At 57.9% G+C, this 22,470-nt stretch overlaps 1 protein-coding gene across 5 annotated transcripts in view; it reads right to left on the reverse strand.

The window, feature by feature from the left end:
- Nucleotides 1-2,355: 2,355 nt before the first annotated feature.
- Nucleotides 2,356-22,470, reverse strand: part of LOC142003986 (death-associated protein kinase 2-like) — a 29,767-nt gene continuing 9,652 nt past the window's right edge. For 3 of the 5 annotated variants that reach the window (XM_074981397.1, XM_074981398.1, XM_074981399.1), the window contains exons 2-13: nucleotides 16,081-16,128; nucleotides 13,298-13,419; nucleotides 11,679-11,900; nucleotides 9,973-10,111; nucleotides 8,748-8,877; nucleotides 7,589-7,637; nucleotides 6,941-6,967; nucleotides 5,921-6,073; nucleotides 5,233-5,278; nucleotides 4,619-4,708; nucleotides 3,861-3,944; nucleotides 2,356-3,315 (exon numbers count right to left, since the gene is read on the reverse strand). In XM_074981397.1, coding sequence (XP_074837498.1) covers nucleotides 3,235-3,315; nucleotides 3,861-3,944; nucleotides 4,619-4,708; nucleotides 5,233-5,278; nucleotides 5,921-6,073; nucleotides 6,941-6,967; nucleotides 7,589-7,637; nucleotides 8,748-8,877; nucleotides 9,973-10,111; nucleotides 11,679-11,900; nucleotides 13,298-13,419; nucleotides 16,081-16,125 — 1,188 coding nt within the window. In that variant the 5' untranslated portion in view covers nucleotides 16,126-16,128 and the 3' untranslated portion in view covers nucleotides 2,356-3,234. Of the gene's footprint in view, nucleotides 3,316-3,860; nucleotides 3,945-4,618; nucleotides 4,709-5,232; nucleotides 5,279-5,920; nucleotides 6,074-6,940; nucleotides 6,968-7,588; nucleotides 7,638-8,747; nucleotides 8,878-9,972; nucleotides 10,112-11,678; nucleotides 11,939-13,297; nucleotides 13,420-16,080; nucleotides 16,129-22,470 lie in introns of those variants that run through there. The other 2 variants (XM_074981400.1, XM_074981401.1) reach the window with 2 other exon arrangements.

Consider the following 22,470-nt stretch of genomic DNA (forward strand, 5'->3'; position numbering starts at 1 on the left):
TCAGTTTCCCCTGCTATAACACGACTATGCCAGCAGGGGAAGAATTCAGGTCATGAGTCTGGGGGACATGGGGGGAACCCTTCGTCATGCAGCAGCGCCCAGAGGATGGGCATGATTGCAGAGACTGGGGACGCGCTCTCCCTCTCAAAGCTGGGGAAAACTTCCAGCCCCAGGGGAGGGTTTTTCCTGCCTCATTTCAAACTTTTTCCAGGGCATTCCCATTCTCCCGCCGGCCCTGGGCTAAGGAGGGACCCGCAGGAAGTCTTGGGCTAACAGCCCACGCAACTGGCTTGGCACAACAGGACCCACGAGCAGGAACTTGACCCAGGCAGCCTGTCTCCTACCCCTGCCAACTTGCTGCAGCTACCCACCTCTGCCCACCGGGCTGGGAAGGGCAGCCGGCAGATCAGGAGCAACGACTTCTTCCTGCCTCCTCTAGGCAAGGAGCGGGAGGCCACAGGCCCTTTGCAAGTCAGCACATACTCCCACCTCCTTCTTTCTGGGGTCACCGTGGCAGCGCAGTGAGATGGTGGGGGGGGGCCAGCCCCCCACAAGCCGTTCCCAGGCTGGCGGAAGGGTAGGGGGGTGGCAGAGCTGGCCGGCCAGGTCACTTCCACAGTGGCCTGTGCACCATGGGCGAGCAACGGGGCACAAAGACTTCACCCAGCAGGGTTCCTTGTCAGCTGTGCTTGGGCAGCCGCCCAGGAGAGGTTCAGGTGCTGCCCAGCTGAATGGCAGAGTGCCCGCAGCCAGCAGCCTGTGGTTCTAGGGGTGGTGCACATCCACTCCTGCCTTGGTGCAAGTAACAAAATTTATTTTGCCCCGGATGGAAAAGATTAGCGGGAACCCTGCGCCCCAGCCCATCTGATGCAGCCACACTGGAGTAACTCAGGTTCCTGTAGCCTCCCTTAGGTGCAGGCTGGGGGTGGAGAACTCACCGGGCAGGGAGCAAGCCAGGGCCCTTCGACTCAGCTCTGACCCCTCCTTTGTTAAAGGAACTTTTACCCCGGGGCCGTGATCCCTCTAACCTTTCCCATGGGGGCGGAATAAAATTGTACGTGCCCCACTCACAGCAACCCAGGCTGCCGGCTGTGGGTGGCTGCGGCGTTCTGCTAATCAGCTAGACGGCACCTGAACCTCTCCCGAGCAGCCACGCAAGAGCTCTGCTGCCAGGGCACATGGCCCCCAGGCTGTAAATACCTGGCAGCAGGTTGGCGCACAGAGCTGCACAAACAGGGACACTGGCTTGCGGCTTAAGGAAACACACCACCCTTGCGCCGCTCAGCTGCTTCTCCAGGGAGAAAGCTCCAGCGCCCGGGCCGGCTGTTCTCCCGGAGAGCAGTACGCTGAGGTCAACGGCAGCATCGGTGCTTTGCCGAGTCCTTGGTGTCGTGGAATGAACTTTTGGCACCTGCTCCCTTTTCCAGCTGTGCTTAGGCTGATCTCCGGCCAGGGAGCACCCGTCCTGCACCCAGGAGGCTGCGGATTTGCCGCCGGTGAGGAAGAAAGGGGGATTTAAAACCCCTCTGCACTCACATGCCCTAAGCCCCCATCCCCTTTGTGCAGCAACACGCGGACACGAGCCGCGCTGCTGTCTCGGGCGCCGCATGGACAGGCAGAAACCTCAGCGCTCCAGGGAGCGGCTGGTCTGAACAGGGATTGGCAAGGGCAGCTGTTACCTTCACCAGCAGCTGCGCATCACCTGCCCGCATCCCGGCATCGGGTGCAGAGGCTCCCGCGAGGGCAGCCCCAGAGGGTGCATTGCTCCCATGCCCTGTTCGCTGCTCCCCAGAAGGTGCCGCCTTTTCAACTGGCGAATGGGGGGACTGTCCCTTTAAGGGGGGGGTTTACAGGCAGCCCAGGGGCCATATCCTGGCGGCTTCCTCTCTTCCTCCCTCTCATCGCTGCGGTGGGGAAAAGGAGGCTCCAGCGGCTGGATTCTGACCAAGAGATTTGGACCTTGACCGGACAGGACTGGCTGTACCTGGCTTCAGGGTGGGCCGGCAACAGTGACCAGGCAGCACCTGTTCTGTTCCTTTAAGGGCCCCATCCTGCACAGGTGCTGTCTGACCACTAGTCCTCCCTACCCTTTCACAGACAGGCAGGCCATTAGCTTGCCAGCCTGCCAGGCCAGCTGCGTCCCACCCATCCCCGCGCTGAGCCCAGTCAGCCACCTGCCTGCAAGTGTGAGCCAGAGCCACCAAGCACCATGAGCTGGGTTTGAGCACCACCAAGGGGCCACGGTTAGCACTGCCTGGCTGATTCGCGGCGCAGCGGGGGTGCGTGGCAGCTGGTCGGGCCAGGCTGGTTCGCCTGGGGGTCCCGACCCCACCCCCCTTAAGGCAACCGCAGGGGCCAGGGGGATCCAAGTTTATTTCTTTGGAAAGAATCAGGCAGGTGGGGAAGGAGCAGGGCCTGGGGGCTGCCCCCCTCCCTAGGCCAACATGCAAACAACGGGGGGTGCTGGGAAGGGGACGCGGCCTGGCTCTCTGGCTGCCCCTCGACAGCTGCAGCGGGGACAAAGGCACATGGCAGGTCAGTGCAGGCCGGAGCAGCCCTGCCCAGGGTACTGGCCTTCCCGAGTGCTGGGGGGGCCCAGACATGGAGCAGGGAATAGCAGGGAAAAACTGACCCCCTGACACACTGGGGCAAGTGCAGGGAGGGGGGAGGGAGGGGGAATCAGCTGGATTAACCCCGTGAGTGCTGGAGCGTTCCGTCTCCAAGTGGGTGTGGGGGGGTTCCCATTAACCCCCCCAAGTGTCAGTCAGAACAGCGCCATGGGGGAGGGGCTCCTCTTGGAAAGCGGAAGAGGGGGCATGAAATGCTCCCTGTAAAGCCCAAAGCCATGGGGGAGGGGGGGCTCTGACCGACAGAGGGGCAATGAAAGGGTTAATAGCAGGATCTCGTCACCCACAGCTCCCCAGCTGGGGGGTGGGGTAGTGGCTGGGGTGCTGCTGCCGTCGCCCCAGCTTTGTCTGGTTCCAAATGGCCCCCACCACCAGCTCTGGTCGCGGCCGACTCCCCTTCTGCAGGTGGCAGCGCAGAGAGGGGCTGGTGGGGGGGCAGGGAGAGGCAGGAGCCGTTTCCAGCTCCTGACCAGGGGCTCTGCTCCTTCCTGTGGGCCCCTGGCCCCTGCTCAGCCGGGCGGGGGGCCCCCTGGCCCCTCCCCCACGGCTGTAGAGGGTGGGGGCCCGTCGCGCACATTGGAGTCCGTGAGTGGGGTCCGGGGGGGTCTCAGGAGCAGCTGCTCCTCTGCCGGCGCAGCAGCATCACCGGATGGCTGGTCTCCTCCTCCTGGTCGCTCTCACAGTCGCGCTGCAAAAGGGGGCAGGGTGGGTCAGGGAGCGGGGTAGGAGGAAACGCACCAGACCCGTGCACGTGTACGCATGGCCAGGTGCACCCCCCCAGCCCTTGTGCATGTGCAGAGACCCCCGTGCACACAGGCTGTGAGCATGTGCGTGTACACCCCTCCCCTTGCTTGCACACAGATGGCCCCCCTGCAAAACACACCCAGCCACGTGCCCCAGCCCTATCTTGGCTGCCCCCAGGCAGATCCCACGCAGGCCTGCACCACTGCCAGGCCCCCAGAAGCAGCAAAAGGGTGGGCCCCAAGGGTGTCGGTACCTAAGGAACCAGTCAGCGGGCTGGCAGCTCGCCCAGGAGCTCCAGGAAGGAGGCACCAATTTGGTACCTCGATAATTAACGCTACCTCAGCCACTCCCCCCAGCATCCAACCCCACCTGTAACCCCAGAGCCCCATCCCTGCCCCGGACCCCCAGCAGGTGCACAACCCCGCAGTGGCGGATCACCCGCGCTCTCCCCCCAGTGCCGCCTGCATCAGCCGATCGACAAGACCTCACCAGCTTCTCATCCTCTTTCCTCTGGCCACACAAGAGCTTCAGGTGGCAGAGCCGGTTGCAGGCCGACACCATGTTATAGGAGAGCTGGAGAGAAACCCACAACAGGGAATTTTGAGGTCAAGGCCTTTTTGAGCCCTCCATAACCACAAATTACGAGCCACCCCCCCCCCACCAAGGAGCCCCCAGTTACTGAGCCCATTGTTAGGCGGCTTCCTGCATCTCCAAGGGTTTCTCCCACCCCACTAAAATGTGGCCACCTCTGGGGAGCAGCTCAGTAGCTGAGGCAAAGGATAGGCCAGGGAGCAAAGAGGCACCCAGATGAAATCAGCCAGCAGCTTTTATGAGGAAGACCCACGTCTGAAAGAGGGCCCTGGACTAACGAACCGTCTCCCACTCTGGGACGTGCCTAAGTGAGGGTAGCTTGGCACCACCTAGAGCTACACCAAGGACTGCGAGAGGCAAGCGCCCCCGAGGGCTTGGCTGCACACGGGGTCCAGCAGTGACTGAGGGGAGAGCACCCCCTACTGAGCCCTGCCCCCACCCCCCCACGCCGCGCCCGGACCCGCCCGTGACGGGAGCACGTCCCACACCCCCGCCACACCATGCCCGGCCCCGCACACACACCCCACGCCGTGCCCGGCCCCGCCCGTGACGGGAGCGCGCCCCACACCCCCCCACGCCGCGCCCGGCCCCGCCTGTGACGGGAGCGCCCCCCCTACAGCCCTGGGGATGTGCCGGAGCAGCCGTCCCAGATTCACCTTCCATTTCCTGCGGGCGTTGAACTTGCGGAAGTTCTTCATGTTGATGGAGGAGCGGCTGCGGTTGGTGGCCTGCTTTCGGCTCAGGGGCTGCAGGGGGAAGGCGTGAGCTGTCACTGCCCTTCAGGCCTCCAGCCTGCCACCCCAAGCCACAGGCAGCCCCAGCACCCTTAGGCCCAGAATCCCCCCGCCCCACAAAACACCCAGCACAGGTAAGCACAGGGCTCCCCGCTCTTTAAAGAGCCAGGCCTGGGGTTCCCCACATCCCTGGGGGTCTCTTGGCAGCTGAAGGGGGCTGGGAGGAGCGGTGGAGGTCAGCCCCTCCCAGCTGGCCTTTGAGGTCATTATCCATCAATAGGGGCCTGTTTCCGGAGGGGAAAAATCAGGCTCTGGATGGTGCAGGAAAGAGCCCCGGCTGCTGGCTGCCCTGCCAGTAAGTGTTCCTCTCTCACTCCATGGCCCTTGTCCTCTTCTGCCCCTGCCCCCCGTCTCTGGCTTCACGCCAGGCCTGGCCCCCGGGGGAAGAAGGCAGCTCCCAGGAGCAGCCTCCTCGCTAGCCTGGGGAACCGCCCCCCGCCCCACGCACCACTGGTTCCGCCTCCTGGCCCCCTCACCTTGATCCACGGGTGGACGAGGCACTTGGCTGCGGTCATGCGTCTCCTGCAGCGCGCGTGGGGGGGAGAACAGGAGCGTCTGCTGCTTTCCCGCCAGAGAAGAAAGACACTTGCCCCCTCATTTCCCCCAGCCCTTTCCCCGACGGTGCTTTCTGGCCGCGCGCCCCCTGCCTTGCTGAGCCCAGCCCAGCCCAGCCCGTGCCTCGGCGTCAATCACCCCCATGGAGTTGCACAATGCCCCTGCTCATGGGATGGTCCTTCTCTGGTGCCAACACAGTCACCGCCCAACGGGCTGCTCCTCCCGCCCCCAGCACTAACCCCACAGCGCCGCCCCCCGCAGGCTAAAGGCAGGGGTCCGGCTGGCCTGTGCCATGCAGGGCGGCCCCCATCACAGGCCAGCCTGCACCTCGTGCCAGCTGGGATCACTGGGGGAGGTTGGCTCAAGAGAACCTCCCCTGCAGCTGGGATCACACCTGGCCTAGATCCTTAGAGGCAGGATGTGGCCCCTCGTGTCCTGCCCGAACCCTCTGCCTGGCGCCTTATGCCGGCTTCTCCCCACACCGCCTGTTGTAGCAGGGGGACTGCTGCTCTCTGAGCGGCTCTGCCGAGGGAACCCTCTGCCACTCAAAGACAGGGGCCAGGCCTAGGGTCCTGCTGTCCAGGGGGCTGTGGCAGGGGCTGGCGTTACCCCGGCTCCTTCACCAGCAGCTGCCGGATGAAGTCCTTGGCCATGCTGGTGGTCTCGCTGAAGTACTTCTCCTCGAACTCGTAGCTGCAGGCCACAACATTGGAGAGGGTCTCGGCATCCGTCTCACCCTGGAAGGGGGACATGCCACTCAGCCTGCACAAGACAAGGGCCCGTCGGGAGCCTGGTGAGTCCAAACGGGCCTCAGTGCCTCGTGGCCCCTGCGACAGCGCTGGGGCCCGACGTCCACCCACCCGCTGGGAGCCTGGCCACCTTGTCCAGAGGTCATGGGCTCCCACACCACCCAGGCAAGGGGAATATACAGCCAGCCTGATCCTCAGCTGGTAGCAACCCCCCACCCCAAGCCCCACAATCCACCCTCCACTGCTGCGTTCTCTCCCCAGCAGGCAGCTGAGGGCCGCCCTTTCACCCAGGCTCATCCAGCCAGGGGTCAGGGTCAGCCCTGGCCAGATCGGGACCCCCTGAATGCTAGGTGCTGCACACACCAAGGCAGATGTGCTCTCTGTCCCAACGGTGCTCGTAAGCAAGGGGCCTGCCTTTCCTCGGCCTCACCCCAACAGCACAAATCAGTTTGAAAGGTGGAGGGCACAGGTACTGTCCCTTCAAGGGCAGCGTGGTGTAAAAGGGCCACAGTGTAAATGAGAATCAGGCCCCATTATCCTACGTACAACCCCCCAGGCAGAAGTAGCCAAGAGCCGAGCACGAGCCCAGTCCTATCACTCAGAGAAGGGGCACGCGCCTGCAATCGGAGCTGGCCCCTGCAGGCAGGCAGGCAGCAGTCCAGTGGTTAGGGTGCAGGCCTGGCTCTCCGGAAGCCTGGTTATCTTCCTGGCCCTGCTACGAGACCATGGGGAAGCTGTGACCTCGCTCTGTGCCTCAGTTTCCCCATTCTGCCACTGATCTTCTTCGGTGACGCGCTTGGAGGAGGGAGGGGAACCCAATGCAGGGACTGAAGTTGGGAGGTGCAGACAGGAATTGATGCCCAAGATGTCGGGTACTTACAAGATGTAGGTAATAACGCCGATGCTCCTGAAACAGACAAAGACGCCTGCTAGGTTAGCCAGCCTGAGCGACAGTGATCAGCCTACACTGGCAGAAATGAGTGAGGGACCCCAGTCAATAAACACCAGGGTGGGGTAAATTCCCTGTCACTCCCAATCCTGATTGCAAATCCTGCTGTTCCATCTGCCACTCCTGAGCCAGCAATTTGCACTTGATGGTGCGTTAACCCAGCGCTTGCTTCCCCCATGTCTGGTGTACAACTGACATGCAGGTGTCCCAGCTGCACGGCCCAGATGCTCCTGGACTGGATGACAGAAACTCTTTTGAAACCGGGGGATAAACGAGCTGCAATAGGATGACAACCAGGCAGACAAGTGGCATTTCCACGCCAGCGGCTTCTCCATCGCTGTTCTGAGCAGCTCAGCTCCTTAAAACGCTCCCTGGCCAATCTGGTTATCCGCTCTTCAGCTGGATGCAAGTGGCCGGGAACCACGTCCCAGCAACACGTGCGTTTCAAACCAAGACCGTGCCCTGGGCACCGCGCCCTGGGACCCAGGCCGGGGGATTCTGACAAGTCAGCCGAGCCGACGCCAGCTCACGTCACAGCCCTAAGCCACAACACTGAGGAGCACAGGCTCCTGCACTTACCACATGTCTGACGCCGAGCTCAGGGACTCATAGTTAATCACTTCAGGAGCTAGGAGAAGGGGGGGGAAAGACACACACAATTGTCACTTTGCACCTGCTGCCAGACTCCTTACGCCCCCTACCGGACATGAAATGTCCAGCGACTCAAAGCAGGAAGGACCTCCCTGTATACATCCAGAGTCAACCTGCACACCCCCAGCTGGCTAAATCTTTCCAGCTCTAAAATCCTGCTTCTCAGTGTGCTAGAGGACACTGGGCTCTGTTCTCAGCTGGGCCAGGAACCAAAGCTCCTAACCATGGAAGGTCATTCAGATCCCCTGGTTCTTTGGGAAAAGCTGTTAAGATCCCCCATCCCTTAAACTCTAGTTCCTACATTCTGCCCCATCAACCCCCACTGCAGGCTAGCAGGAAATAAGCTTCTCCTCCACCTCCCGTTCTAAAGGGTCAGTGTGTTGCTCAAAGTAGCTGCTGTGTTCAACGCCACAGGCGGCTCCATCTCTGAAATCCCCTGCAATCCCGTATGCTTTTGGGATGAAGAACAGTGTTGCCTGCAAGCTGTGCCGCGCAGCTGAGTAGCTGGGCACCCACAGCTGGCAGCGTGCATTCCTATGGGTGGTGCACCTCCACACAGGCCTTGGTGCATAACAAAATTTATTCCACTCATGGATGGACAAATTAGAGGGCATTCTACTGAAAGGTGCTGCAGAACCACAGAAGATAATTCTTCATATCCCTGCCTAAGACTTTCAGGAATCTTACTTCACCTTATAGCAGTGTCTACACTTGCCCAGATCTTCAAAATGGCCATTCAAATGGCCGTTTTGAAGATTACTAATGAGGCGCTGAAATGCATATTGAGCGCCTCGTTAGCATGCCACGGCTCTTCAAAATTGCTGCTTTTCACTGCCACACGGCTCATCCAGACAGGGATCCTTTTTGAAAGGACCCTGGGAACTTCGAAATCCCCTTATTCCTGTCTGCTCATCGGAAAGCATGGCCGTTTCAAAGATTCGGGCTAGTGTAGATGTAGCCTATGAGTCAATAATGTCCTGTGGCATAGAGTTCCCCAGGTTAACACCCAGAGACTATTATGCCAATGAGTCCCACAGGCTCCCAGCCAGCCTTGCCACCAGGTGACCAGTAGCACTCAGTCGTTTACCTATGTACTGCGGAGTCCCACAAAGGCTTCTGAAGATCACTCCATCTTCCAGCTTCTGGGCCAGACCAAAATCAATTATCTTGATTCTTGGATTGGGAACATCTTTCGCCAGCAGCATGATATTCTCCGGCTGCCAGGGAGGAGCAGACAACACCCTGAGCCCAGCTCTCCATTGCCCCACTCGTCATGGGCACCCGGGCAAAGCAAGTATGGGAGTGTGATCAGACCGGGGGCAGGCAGCACTTTGCACTGGTGCAAATAGATACAAGGGGCATTGGTGCAAAGGGGCTGGTTCGCCCTGCAGGCCCCATGCTGGGTTGTGGCGGCAGCAAAGACTAGAACAATCATGCAGCAGGTGTGTGATTGACGGAGGAGCCAGCAGGGATCCAGGTGGAACACACAAGGCCAGAGGGTTCCCTAGGCGAGTTCTCTCCCAGACTCCCACCAGGCGAGGCTGAAATCCAAGCCCAACGTCTCTGAGCAGCACGGAAGGGCGAGATCTAGGTTGCACTCTCCACCCTCCAGGTTGCATCTGAGCTCCTGCCCTGGCCCCATCTCACTGCCCCGGAGCAGAGGGGAGGCCGAAATTCTGCAGCGGCTTTCCAGTGGAGGGGGACTGATGGTGCAAGGAACTGCACTGAGCCTGCAGAGTTACCACGAGCAGCAGGTGTCATTGCAACGAGTTCGGTGAGAGGGGGGAGTGGGGAGGAGAGAGAGAAGATAGGACAGGCAGCCCGAAAGATCAGAGCCTGCAATGGGGCCAACTCACATGCCCAGCTCCTCACAGACCACTCTGGACATGGAAAACGCCACGGGCCTTGCACCACGGGCCTGGGCATAAAGGGACCTTGTGGAAGCAACCCACTGACAGCTCGTGCACGGGGGCTTTCCTGGCTGGGGTGGAGCTGGTGTACTGAGCTCTGTAGCTGCTCAGCCCCCAGAATAGGGCTGGATCAGAGGTGTGGCTAGAGCAAGCTGCATTATGAATATTCTCTGTTACACAGAGAGCAGAAAGCATGAGTTAGAGCAGCCCTGGGGCTGCTCTACGTTCCACTGGGAACCAGGCATGGTCTTGCCTAGCTACAAAGGATGTTTGCCTCCCTCCTGCCCATCTCCAATCCCCTCCTGCATGCAGGGTAGGAGAGATGGAGAATTCATGGTGAAAGGGTCATTGGCAGGGCCTGTTCTGGGCTCCTGGCCAGGAGGCGGGGAGGGAGCTGGGCACCTTGAGGTCAAAATGGGCAATGTGCTGCCCATGCATGTAGGCGACGCCTTGCAGGATCTGCTGCAGGAACTCGATGGCCTCCGCCTCTGTCAGCATCTCCTTCTCGGCGATGAAGTCAAAGAGCTCCCCACCACGTATCCTGAGAGCAGAGGGGAAGAGCGGGTGAGGGCAGAGAAGGGTCTGATCCTGCTCCCTCTTACGGCAGGGCCCAGGGAGTGGCCAGAAAGCAGGGACGGCAGCAAGCTCACGCTAGAGCAGGTGTGGTTTGAACACCCTCCTCAAGCGCTCTGGCCTCACAGGATCTTAAAGCCCTGGCCCAGGTGAGACAAGTGCCACATCCTGCAGGGGGAAACTGAGGCACCAAGAGGGGAGCAATTTGACCTGGGGTGTCAGTGAAGGACAGGGCAGTGCTGGGAAGAGAACCCAGGAGTCCTGGTTTACAGACTTGTACAGGCCCACACGGCTCTAATTCCTCTCTGCAGGTCCTGTCCATGACAGCCGCCCTGTTCCTCCTCAGAGGTGGCTGCATTTCAGACCAGGGCAAGTACTCCTTGCTCCATGCTGCTGTGAAACAGATGCAGCCTAGGGGGCTGCATTTCAGTAGGGGGTGGGAAGCGACCCTTGCACAGACATAGCATAGACACCTTCTAGCCAGGGGGAGACATCCAAAGAGACGGTGATTGCAAACCTCCAGGAGGCAGGTGAAAACAAGCATATGGATGCACAGACATGGATCCCGTAGGGTCCTGGATGCATTGTGCAGCTCCAAGGGGCGGGGCGGGGCAGGGTGGGGGTGTTTACCCTGGCTCTCTAGCTCAAAGGGAGAATCAGGCCCATTAGCTGCAGGGTCTAGACCAGATTTGCCTGGATGGGAAAAAACAATCAGGAAGACGAGCTCAAAAAGCCAAGTCCGTTTGACCTAAGTCAAATCTGTGCTGCTGCCCCTGGAATGGCACCATCAAGGGCTGAGTAATTCAAACCCTCCGCTGCCCGTCCCAAAGAGCTCAGGGCCACACACCCATCACCCCAGAAGAGCAGAGGTGCTGCTCGGAGGGCCAGGTACAGCCTCTCACACTACCTGGGGCTTTGCCGCACATCCCAGACCCCTGACTGTCCACAGCAAAGCTGACACAGCCCTGGCCTCGGTATGACACAGCCAGGGACGAAGCATCTGTGCCAAGCCAGGTCACCAGTGGAGGCTAATGGTTGGAGTGGGGACTGGCAGCCAGGACTCCTGGGCTCTATCCCCAGCCTGGTGGGGAAGGGAGTGATGCACAATAGTTAGAGCAGAGGCGACTGGGCATCAGTGTTCCCACCGAGCTGTGCATTTGTGCAACCACTCAGGAAAAATTCAGTCACCGCCCAGCTGAGCAGCACAGTGCTCACGTCTCAGTTCTGCATTTCTGCTGGTGGTGCACAGTCACACCAGCCTTGGCGCACACAAAACGTTTATTCCGCACCTGGACGGGAATTGTCTGGGGGTCAGGACTCCTGGTTCCCTCCCCACAAGATTTTGTCACTGAATCACTGCAGGAGCACAGTGCGAGTACTGCCAATTGCTGTGCCTCAGCTTCCCCCGGGTGCAATGGAGATGGTCCGCCAGCAGGCAGGGGACATGGCACACTCTGGACACAGAGTGGGATTACAGAGGGGCAGGGAGGAGCCCACGCGCCCTGCCCGCTCCCCCCGCCAGCCCACTCACTCACAGCTCCAGGATCAGCACCATCTCGGCCTTGCTGGCGAAGAGGTCGTGCAGGCGCAGGATGTTGGGGTGCTCCAGCTGCTGCAGGATGCTGACCTCCCGCTCCACCTGCTCGCGGTCCTGCCCCCACCGGCTGCCCTTGCACTTACGCATCTTCACGAACTTGGCGGCGTAAAACGTTCCTGAGCTGCGCTTCCGGCAGCGCTTCACCACCCCGAAGTGCCCACTGCAGGGACAAGGTGGAGAGGCAGCCGGGGCCGGGGGCTGGGCAGCGGGCATCAGAACCAATAAGCAGCACCCCTTCCCCTGCACCCTCTTCACCCCACTGCCCTCCACAAGGCCAGGCATAGAACCCAGGCATCCTGGCACCCAGCCCTACTCTAACCCCTACACCCCACTGTCTCAGAAGCAGCAGCCAATGAACAACGGGGCCACCAGCAGTCCTGTTCTCCGGACCGTTTCCTTGACCATTAAAGGACCTTCCCAAGGGGAGGAAGCGTGTCTGAGCCTTGATTTAGTGCAGCCTGGCTGGACAGCGGGACCAGGTGGGGCCACTGGCTGACCTCCATCCAGCCAGGCCCAGGGAGGGAGGATCCGGCTCCGTGGCGTGAGGCCCCTGGAAGGCCTCATGTGTTCAGCATCTGGAAAGCCCCGGCACTCCCAAGCATGGGTGTGCACACAGCCCAGCCTGCACAATGCACTCTGTAACGCCCAGCCGGCCTGGCCTCATGGCAACCCTACGTTCCCCTCCCGCGAGGCTCGGCTGCCAAGGCGTGCGCCGGAGCCTGCCGCGCACTGACGCCACCCAGACGCCAGCTCTCAACTCATCTCCAGGAGGAAGAGGGTGGCAGGACGCCTGGGTTGTGGCCCCAGCTAGGGAAGGGAGAGTGCTTAATGGCAAGGGGAGTCAGACCTCCTAGGATTCCCACCCCCACCCCCAGCTTTGGAGGCAGCGTGCTGGAGTCCAAGTTCACAGGGAAGGAAGGGAAGCGTGGGGAGGAGGAGCCAGGACCCCTGGGTTCTATTTGGAGGCAAGGGGAAGAGATGAGATCCAGGACTCTTGGGTTCTATTCTGGGGGGGTGGGGATGACACAGTCAGATGCCTGGGTTCTATTCCCAGTCGGGGAAGGGGCTGGGGGAGGAGCCAGGATTCCTGGGTTCTGTTTGGTGGGGGGAGATGAATCCCGGACTCCTGGGTTCTATTCCCAGTTGGTGGAGAGGACCCAGAACTCCTGGGTTCTCCCTGCAGCCGTGGGAGGGAAGGAAAGCCTAGTGGTTAGGGAAAACACCTTAGCCAAACCCTGATGCTGGCTCCAATCGACTAAACCTGTAACACCCCCTGGCCTTTGAGCTGTCTGGGCTGCGGGGGAGCCCAGGCAAGAACGACCCAAACTCCAAAGCCAGAGCTGGGGGGTGGTGAGAAAAAGTGAGGGGGGGCAGGTCTGGGGCCAGGCAGGGGTGAAGAGGAGTTCCCTGCTGTGGTGGACGTGCTGGGAGCTGGGCAGGGGGGGAGGGACACTCAGCGCTGAGCATCCTCTGGCCCCATGAGGGACAGACACACCCACAGGAGACAGACTGAACTGCCCGAGCTGGGCCCCACCTGCCCTTCCCACGGCACCTCACCTGCCCAGCTTCTCCAGGAGCTCGTACAGCTCCTCTACGCTGCCAGCTTGGAAGGTAGCCGTGGCGCTGGGACTCCTGGGTGACTCCGTCAGAAAGACCTCATCGTCCTCCGGGCGGGCAGCCTGCAGCAGAGAGGATGCTGAGCATGGCAGGACCAGGGTGCTGCAGGGTTGTGGGGGGTGCGACCGAGGCAGCAGCTGCTCACTCAGGGCAGGAGGAGCCCCTGCTTCAGCTCAGCGGGGAGAGACCCCAGTGCTGGCGGCAGAAGGACCCCAGCGCAGTCCCCACGGAGCCAGCCATGCACGGTTACAGACGGGCACCCTGAGGGCGTCTGCACAGGCAAGTTACTCCGGAGTTATTACTCCACAATAAACTGTCCCAGAATAACGCATCTACACTATGGGGCAGCCCTGGAATAAGCAACACTCGTTCCGAAATGCCGTGTCCACACCCAATAGCGCCTTTTACCACCCCTGGAGGCACTGCAGGTTTAAGGCCTCGCAGGCTGGCAGCCAGGACTCCTGGGCCATGTTGCCTGGAAGCTGGGCGCTACTCTGGCTGCACAGGAGAGATTCAGACGCCGCTCAGCTGCTTTAAAAAAGTGCCTGTAGCCAGGTTTGGTGTTTCTAGGGGTGGTGCACAGTCGCAAAAGCCTCAGGGCACCAACCACAATTTATCCTGCAGGTGGACAGGAAAGGTTAGAGGGAACATTGCTCCTGGGTTCTCTTCTTGCCTCTGGTACTGACTCCCTGCATACCACTGGGCAAGTCACTGCCCTACTCCCCCATCCCAGTTCCCTACAGGGCATGGGGGTACCGGAAGCAGCAGGGCTCATGGCTGAAATTGAGCGAAGGTATCTGGAGCTCTTTAGGAGGCCCTGGATGGGAGAAGACTAAGCCTCCATCAGTAAGATTAACTCAACCCTGCACCTTTAAGGTACACTGAGGAACAGCAGGTGTTTCCCAACCTGCGTTGCTACAGTAACACGCCAGGTTCACTTCACCACCCATCGTGCATGGGGGAGAACAGAGCTGGGGAGAGGAGCCCAGCTGGGATCCCCGTAGAGCAGACTCCAGGGATAGGCCCTCGTGCCATCTTATGCTGCAAGGCTTTGTCTGTCATGCATCGGCCCTGCCCGCATCCTGCAGTCACATGGCTTCTTCCGTCGAACCAGCGCACCAGCCCCAGCACGCTGAGGAGCTATGCCGATTCCTCAGTGACAATGGAAAGCACCGTCTGGTACCACACCGCGATGCCCCCACCTCAAGACAGCACTACGGTCTCTACTGACAAGCACTGAGTCTTCACAGTAACCAATATATGGGGTGGTAGCAATGCAGCTACTTCTGGGGTAAGGTATAGCAGTTGAACAGCACACAACAATGCTGCACAGGAATCAGTCACCTGACACCGAAATGCGGCCAGCTCTGGGGTGAGTCATGAAAAAACAGCCCACTGCAATGCAGCCCTGGGATCATCCCCTTGGCACCAAAATGCCACCAGGCCATGAGCGAGGCATGGCAATCACTCAGCTGTACCCAGCAACGCTGCACAAAGGCATGAGAAGAATGTTGCCTCCCTCTCGCTCTGTAAGGAACCTCAGGTTTCATAGCTCTTTCAACTCTTTGCCCTGTCTGTGGAGGCTGCCAAGCAGGAGTCAGTTAGCGTTCCATGCAACAAGCAGGAGCACGTGAACAGAGAAGAGCAGCCTGGCCATGTGGCTGCCATCAGCTGGCAAAAGCTTCAAAGCCTGGGGAGGAATCGAACTGGCGACAGGACCGGGAAAGACCTTCCGAGCCAGCTCTCTGCTATGCATTCTCCTCTGGGCTCAACACGACTCCACCACGCAGGCTGGAGAGCAGGGCCCGGCATTGCTGAAAAGCTGGGACCTGGGCCCAACTGCTCAGTCAGGGCCTGCAGCCTCCACCAGCTGGGGAATCTGCTACATCCCTGAAGAGCCGTAACGGGGACTCCTCCCTGCAGAAAGAAACTTGCCCCTTACTTCCACTTCGGGTCAGTTTCCAGCCACTTGCTCTGCATATTAAAAGTACCTTTTGCTACCAGCTGCCTTCTCCCTTGCTGAGGTTCCTGGCACCAGACCACCCATCTCTCAGCCAGATACGAAGCCATGCACTGTTAATACCCATGCATAGCACAGCGCAGCCCTGTTCACCAGACCCTGCCCCTTAGCAGCTTCCCTGACCTACCTGTTAGAGCCACCAAGCCAGCCCACAGAGAGATGGCAGGGATGGAGGAAAAGCTAATGGAAGTGAAAGGAGGCCGACAGAAGCTGGGCCAGCAGATAGGCAACAAAGCAGGGGCTCAGGAGACCTGGTTCAACAACTTACTCTGCCACAGATTCTGTGCATGCAATTGGCAAAGTCACTTAGCTGCTGTGCCTCAGTTTCCCCACCTAGACACCAGGTACAGTTGCCCTGCCACAAGAATGCCCGTGTCCCTGGTTGTGAGGTGATTTGCTGCAGTAATGGCAGCCACATAAAAGCTGCTGATGTGTTTAAGACAAAACTTTTTCTAAAAAATGCTAAATCACCCTGTGGTAGCCAGTTCCACAGGAGATTACTGGGTCCCAGAACTCTGCAGGACTGAACGGTTTCTGGCACAGGGCTGTGCATGGGAGGGGAGAACCAGAGGGTGAGAAAGCTCAGCCAGAGCAGCCAGAAGGGGGTTGTGAAGCATCATGCGCCCAAGCCAGAACCCCCAACCCCTCAACGACCCAAGGAGAGAGCAGATTTCAGCCCCCAAGCACCAGGGTCAGCTCTCACCTTGATGGTGTCGGTGGGGCGCCCAGCCCCGCCATCCTTGGCCATCAGCTGCAGAGACAAAAATGGAATGCAGGTTAGCTGGGAAGAAACATGGTGCCCAGGATGAGGCAAGGTCTTGTGGGGCAGGGCTGAGGGTGGCCGTCACCTGCCAGAGACAAGCAGAATTGGGTGGGGGGGTGGATGCCCCTCACTCGTCAGCCCTTCCCCCCCCGCAACACATCTGACCCTGAGCTCCTGCCCCCAACTCCTCTGATGTTGTTAACCCCAACCCACAAACCCACATACATCTGCAGACACCCCTCAATCCCAAGCCGCAGCCCGCTGCTATCCCAGCCACGACACAGACCACCGAACAATCGGGGTCCATGTCTCCAGCAGAGGCCACAGAAACTCATTTCACCTGTGCCCTTCAAGACCAATCCAGGGGGTCAGGGGCTCCTCCCCAGCCCCTGGGCCACAGAATGCTTGTGTGGAAAGGAAATCGGATGCAGAGACGAGACGGCGCACACAAGACCGCCAGAAAGCAAAGCCAGGGGAGACCTAGGAGGGCGATTACAAGGGAGATTATTCTGCCAGGTCACTGCTGAGCTGCAGAGGGATTTATGGGGTTATAGTCAGTGGGGGGGAAGGAATTAAAATCCCAGGGGTGGGAGGGGAGAGCTCCCCCTTGGATCTTCCAGTGGGGCTTATCAGAGGAGATGGGGAGAGGCTGCCCAGAGGGGGCTGAGTCACAGTGGCATTAAGGCCCTTTTTACTAATTCCCATGGGACAAGTCACAACTTCAGGGTCCGGCAAAGGGCTGCCATAGGGGAAGGAAGCCCCAGTTCTGGCATCTTTATAGTGGGAGGGAGCTCTGCCCTGCAGGGGGGTTGTAATGCTAAACTCACTGATGTTAATGGGGTTTGCACGCTGAGGAGAGGCCCATAAATTCAGGGTGTCAGCAACAGTCGCACAGACAAGCCCCCCAGGAGCCACACCCAGCCCTCAGTAACACAGTCCGATGGTTTCCTTAACTCCTGAGTTTCAAAACACATCATCAGCATTGGTGTTTTCCATGCTCCGATCAGGTGCCAGGGAAACACAGCGAGACCCAGCAACTCCTGATTCTTCTCTCCGGTGATGGGCAGTGTTCCCTGTAAGCTGAGCTCTTGGGCGGCCGCCCATGAGAGATTCAAATGCCACCCAGCTGATTAGCTGAGCACCCCCAGCTGGCAGCTTGTGTTTCTATGGGTGGTGCACATTGGTGCATGCCTTGGTGGGCATCAAAAATTTATTCTGCACATGGGTGAAAAAAATTAGAGGGAAAATTGGTGATGGGAAGAACAAAATACCACAGAGCAAACTGTAGGGTGCCAGCCCCTTCATCCAGCGCCAAGGGAGGCAGCGCAGGCTAGTGGCTACAGATTCAGACAGGTAGCTGCAGCTTGTTTACATGTGAAACATTGCAGAGCTTTAGTCTCGATGCTACCGACCCCGCCAGCAATGGTTCTTGCTTCAGTGTCGACAATTCACCATCTCAGAATGTGGGGGGATGGATTTCTTATCTATGCCTGGGGCTGGGCCCGGGCAGCTTAACTGCACCCTGGGGGAGTGGAGTTTTCACTAATCATTAAGGCTGCTGAACTTTCTAGTGGGGACCAGGCCTTTGTCAGCATCCCTTACGGCTTTAACATGTGCCATGGTCCAGCAGGGTGGGCAATGGGCTGCAATGCAGGAGCAGCATTCCCTGTAAGCTGAGCCCTTGGGCAGCTGCCCAGGAGAGAGGCAGATGTCACCCAGAGAATGAGCACAGCACCCACAGCCAGCAGCCAGCGTTTCCACGGGTGGTGCACAACTGCACATGCTTAGATGCACATAACAAAAATTATTCTGCATGTGGAAGGAAAAAGCAGAGGGAACACTGCTCAGGAGAGCTGGTTCTCTCACCACCAATGACACTGAGCTCACATAGGTCACTTCCCATCTCTGTGCCTCGTTTCCCCCTCACCTGAAGAGGAAGGGTGGCCTGGTGCTTTGGAGACCTCTTCAAACAAAGCCACTACACAGACCCAAGTGTTATCTGCCCACTGCAGCAGTTCAGCTGCTTGTTTAGCAATGCCAGGCCCTTGGATCTGCACTTCCCCTTTCGTATACTAGGATAAATCAGGATTAGCTCCACTGACACTAACTGGGGTTAAACCAGTACAAAGAAGGGCAGCTCCCGTCCAAGCCTTAGTCTAGCTGTAAAAATTGGTTAGCACAGGATGTTAATTGTGCCCCAGGCCTCCCATCCAAACTTGGAACTGGACACGCAAAAGCACCCTGACACACAAAGCCAGAAGCCTCCAGACCTCTGCTGTAGGGAAGGCTGAGAACCGCCTCCTGTTTAATTGCCCCTTTTTTAAAAAACAGGGGTGTGCAAAGTGGGGGGGCTGTGAAATTTTGTAAGGGGGGGGCATAGCACAGTCCTCTGCTGGGCCTCTGGCTCATCCATCCCCTTTAAAATGTTGAAATCTGTGGCTGTTTTTATGTGGGTGTGTTCATATTTAGATACTGATTAATTAGGTTTTTACATTCTACAGACTCCTTTGCTTACATGTTCTGAAAGGGGTTCCCCCCCCCCACATATGAAGATAATCAAGATGTCCCTGGGTTTGGATTACATAACACGAGGGAGGAACTGCTAATTGCATGGTTGAAAATGGGGCCCCAACATAAAAAGTTCTCACCCCTGTTCTAATTGCTCTGAAATTTGCACGCTGATTCGGCCGTGCTCCTCCCAGGGCTCTGCTGGAGGATCGGGGTCCAAATTCGATATCTGTTGCACAAGGGTCTCCTGCCGCAGCACCCTCCCGCCACTGCCTCCAATGGAAAAAAACAAAAACCACCTGAGAGCAAAACTGTATAACCCTGAGAGAGGAGCACTTTGTGGCTAGTGCTGGCCAATCCAGAAAGTGAAAATGACTAGATAGGAAGTGAAATTGACCAGTGCTGCCCATGCAGTGTGAAATGAAAACACGCCAAGCCTTGGGAGAGGTTAGATACTCATTCTTCTTCCGAGTCTGAAAATTTCAGGCCTTATCAGCGTCAACGACAGCAGCATTCACTTCATAAATATACTTCAGGAAATCCGTTGGCCTCATGGGCAGCATAAGGGACAAAAGATCCCACCATAAATCAGTGGGAACAATCCCCTGCATTAGCTATATATGCGATTCCACCCACTGTTGTCATTACCAGGCTGCTGACCAGCCTGGGAATGTTAGGGACAGAACTTGGACAAAAGGAGAATCCCCACTAACTTTATAGTGTTTATGACACACCACTGAACAGTTCAGACACCACCCTGTAGAGGGCAGAAAGTTCACAAGCAGCTCAGAGGGGACACCCCCCCGCCCCACAGCACTGAACCCTTTAGCACTGATTCAAAGAGGAGAATCCACATATGCCATCACAGCAGTCTCCCCTTCAAGGACTGACCAAGCCAACACCTGCTTAGCTTTACAGTTCTTGGATGACAACATTCAGAGGCAGGACAATTGCAAGAACAAAGATGTCACCCTGTGCCCGCAGTCAAGCAGCTTCTCCGCTGTGCGACTCCAGCTTCCTCAGCTCAGACTCGGCGATACCCAGGACAAGCACCCCCCTGAAGGCAGCATGGTCAGCTGCTCTGCAGCCCCTGCTTAATAGGCATAACCCTGCTTCCTCCCTGGGTTGTGAGAGTAAAGATTTCTTCCTGACCTCACCTGCCAGCTTATGCCTTGGAGCATCTGTCTTTAATAAACCCGACCCTGAGTGGGGTCAGGTTTATTAAATGGAGGACTGTCCACAAGCTTTATGGGAACCTGGTAAAAGGACAATCATTGTTACACCCAACTCTTCCTCAGCACCGCTCATCAGCGGATCTCACAGCGATGTCATTGGCCACAAGTTACAGATGGGGAAACTGAGGCACAGGGCTGGCCCAGGGCCACTCACTGGCAGAATTGGAGTAAAACCCAGGCCTCCTGAGTCCAGCCCAGTGCATAACCCATGAGATGCCAATTTCAGTCCTTTGCTCTTGTCTTCACCTTCTAAATGTTAAGAAGTACCTGAGCTGGACAACGGCACTAGGGGCTGTAGGAAAATTCTATGATCATTAGTGGGTCAGGGCAGTCACACAGTGAAGATGTCACCAGGTAGCAAGCAGTTGAGTAACCAGGGCTTCATCTCATTGTTCCTCTGTCTGTATTAGTAGCCCAGCAGTGCCAGAAGACTTGGAACAAAGACTGACCTTGCAACACAAAATAGAGGTCTCTGTATGGCACCGGGAGGAGCCCAAGGCCTTAGCGCAATTCACAAGACACAGCAAGATCTACACAGCAAAACAAAACTCATTCCCCCAGCTCTTTTGCACACCTGGGCACAGACAGACCCTCCACTTTTCACTGTGCCTGCAGAGAGGAAGGCAAGAGGCCAGCGTTCTGGATCACTGCAAGAGGAATTATAAAGGGACGTCCCTGCAGAGTTTTGTTTCATATTGAAAAGAACCACCAGACATCAGCAATTCAGATCTCCAGGGCATAAGCTGGCAGGTGAGGTCAGGAAGAAATCTCTATCCTCACAACCCAGCACACTGCCGAATCTCAAGGCAGCTGCAGAGTGACACATGCGCCTGATGCAGACCCGTTAGCAGAACATCCAAGGGTTCTCCCTTCACAGACCCCAGAGCTCCAAACCCACATGGAGACAGCCACCAGAATCAGGGATACTGGAGAGGGAGATGCCGATTTGCGCACCGGTTGGAGTTTGTTATTGGAACCTTCCCCCCGCGATGAAAGCCATTTGGGGTTTGTAAACTTTTTTTTTTGGTTGGAGCAGGAGGGGGCCCAAACAAGGAACAACATCCATTTGTGATTACACTCGGGGTGGGGGGATGTGATGGAAAAAAATAAACCCTTTCTGGACAAACCCAGGAAAAGGGCTGGCTTCTGGGCTGAAATTTTAGTTGTTAAAAAAACAGTTTCTCCATTTTTTGGCAAAGAACCCCACAAAGACACCATTCGAATTAAAGACTGTAGGTGACAAAAGAATTTCTGTTTTCATCTACTTCTTCCTTGGGAAAACTACACTTATTTCTCAGTTGGCTATAGGCCTCCACTCATCCCCACACTGACTTCTCTCTGCCTCCCCAGCAGGGTTCCCTCTAGTTTTGCCATCCATGTGCAGAATAAACTTTATCATCTGCACCAAGCCATGTATGGATGAGCACCACCAATAGGAACACATGCTGCCCATTGTGTGCGGCTGTGCATGCTCGGTTAATCTCCCCTGGGCAGCCATGCGAGGGCTCAGCTTACAGGGAACACTGCTCCCCACAACAATATCCAACTTCCTCACACTCTTTAGCATATGGTACTGTGTCTCTCTCCTCAGAGCCGGGGCAAAGCAAGGCGGCATGGCTAGCCCCATGAGATAGATGCAGAAACCAAGGGACAGAGTGACTAAGTGACTTGCCCAGGGTCACATGGGGAGTCAATGGCAGAAGTAGGAACTGCCTGTCCCTCAGTGCCAAAACACCAGGCTGCCACACTAACCAGTAGGCAAACCTTCCTCCCCTTAGTGCTGCCCCAAGCCCTGCTCTCTCCTTGCACCAGGGAGATGCCTCAACCAACAATCTGGATTAAACTAGGCTCAATTACACCCCAGCTCCAAGGGCGGGGGAGATCCCCCTATTCTCCAGAGCCACCCCACTCAGCCCTGCACTTCCTGCCCCCACGTGCAACGCCCTGGGACCAAGCACTGGGGGTAGCAGTAGGATGGCCCCAGATGGTGCTTCCTGGGAAGACCCCAGCACCAGGACCTGCAGAGTGGAGCCGGGGGAGGGGTGGGAAGGGGGGTAGCAGGGTCTTGGCTGTAGCAGTGAGCCAGTTAGGGAACCTTCTGCTCCCCTCCCCCAGAGCCGACAACACACGTGTGTAACACACCCACCACCTGCTGCAAAGAGGAGACACAGACTACACCCAACAACCCCGCGGTACCTACACACATAACACACAGCCCTTCCCCGGCATACCCCTAATGCTGCGAGTACACACCTGGCCCCACTGCAAACCCTCTAGACACAACACACCCCTTTCCCAGCAAACACAATACAGGGGAGGACATGCGACCCGCCTCCCAACGCACACCCACCCCGGCAAATCCTAGAGACACAACACACACCTCTTCTGCCTCAGGTGCGCCAGGCTGCAAAGATCGCACATGCAACCCGCTTCCTACTTTGCGCGCGCGCACACACGCACACACACACACACACACGTGCAACAGATGCACAACGCTGCAAGATTCTCACACACAACACTGCGAGTTATTTACAACCCCCTTCCCAGCGTGCACCCACTCAGGCAAACCCTATAGGCACAAACCACA

Source organism: Carettochelys insculpta, chromosome 30, assembly GCF_033958435.1.
Source record: "Carettochelys insculpta isolate YL-2023 chromosome 30, ASM3395843v1, whole genome shotgun sequence".
Lineage (NCBI taxonomy): Eukaryota > Metazoa > Chordata > Testudines > Carettochelyidae > Carettochelys > Carettochelys insculpta.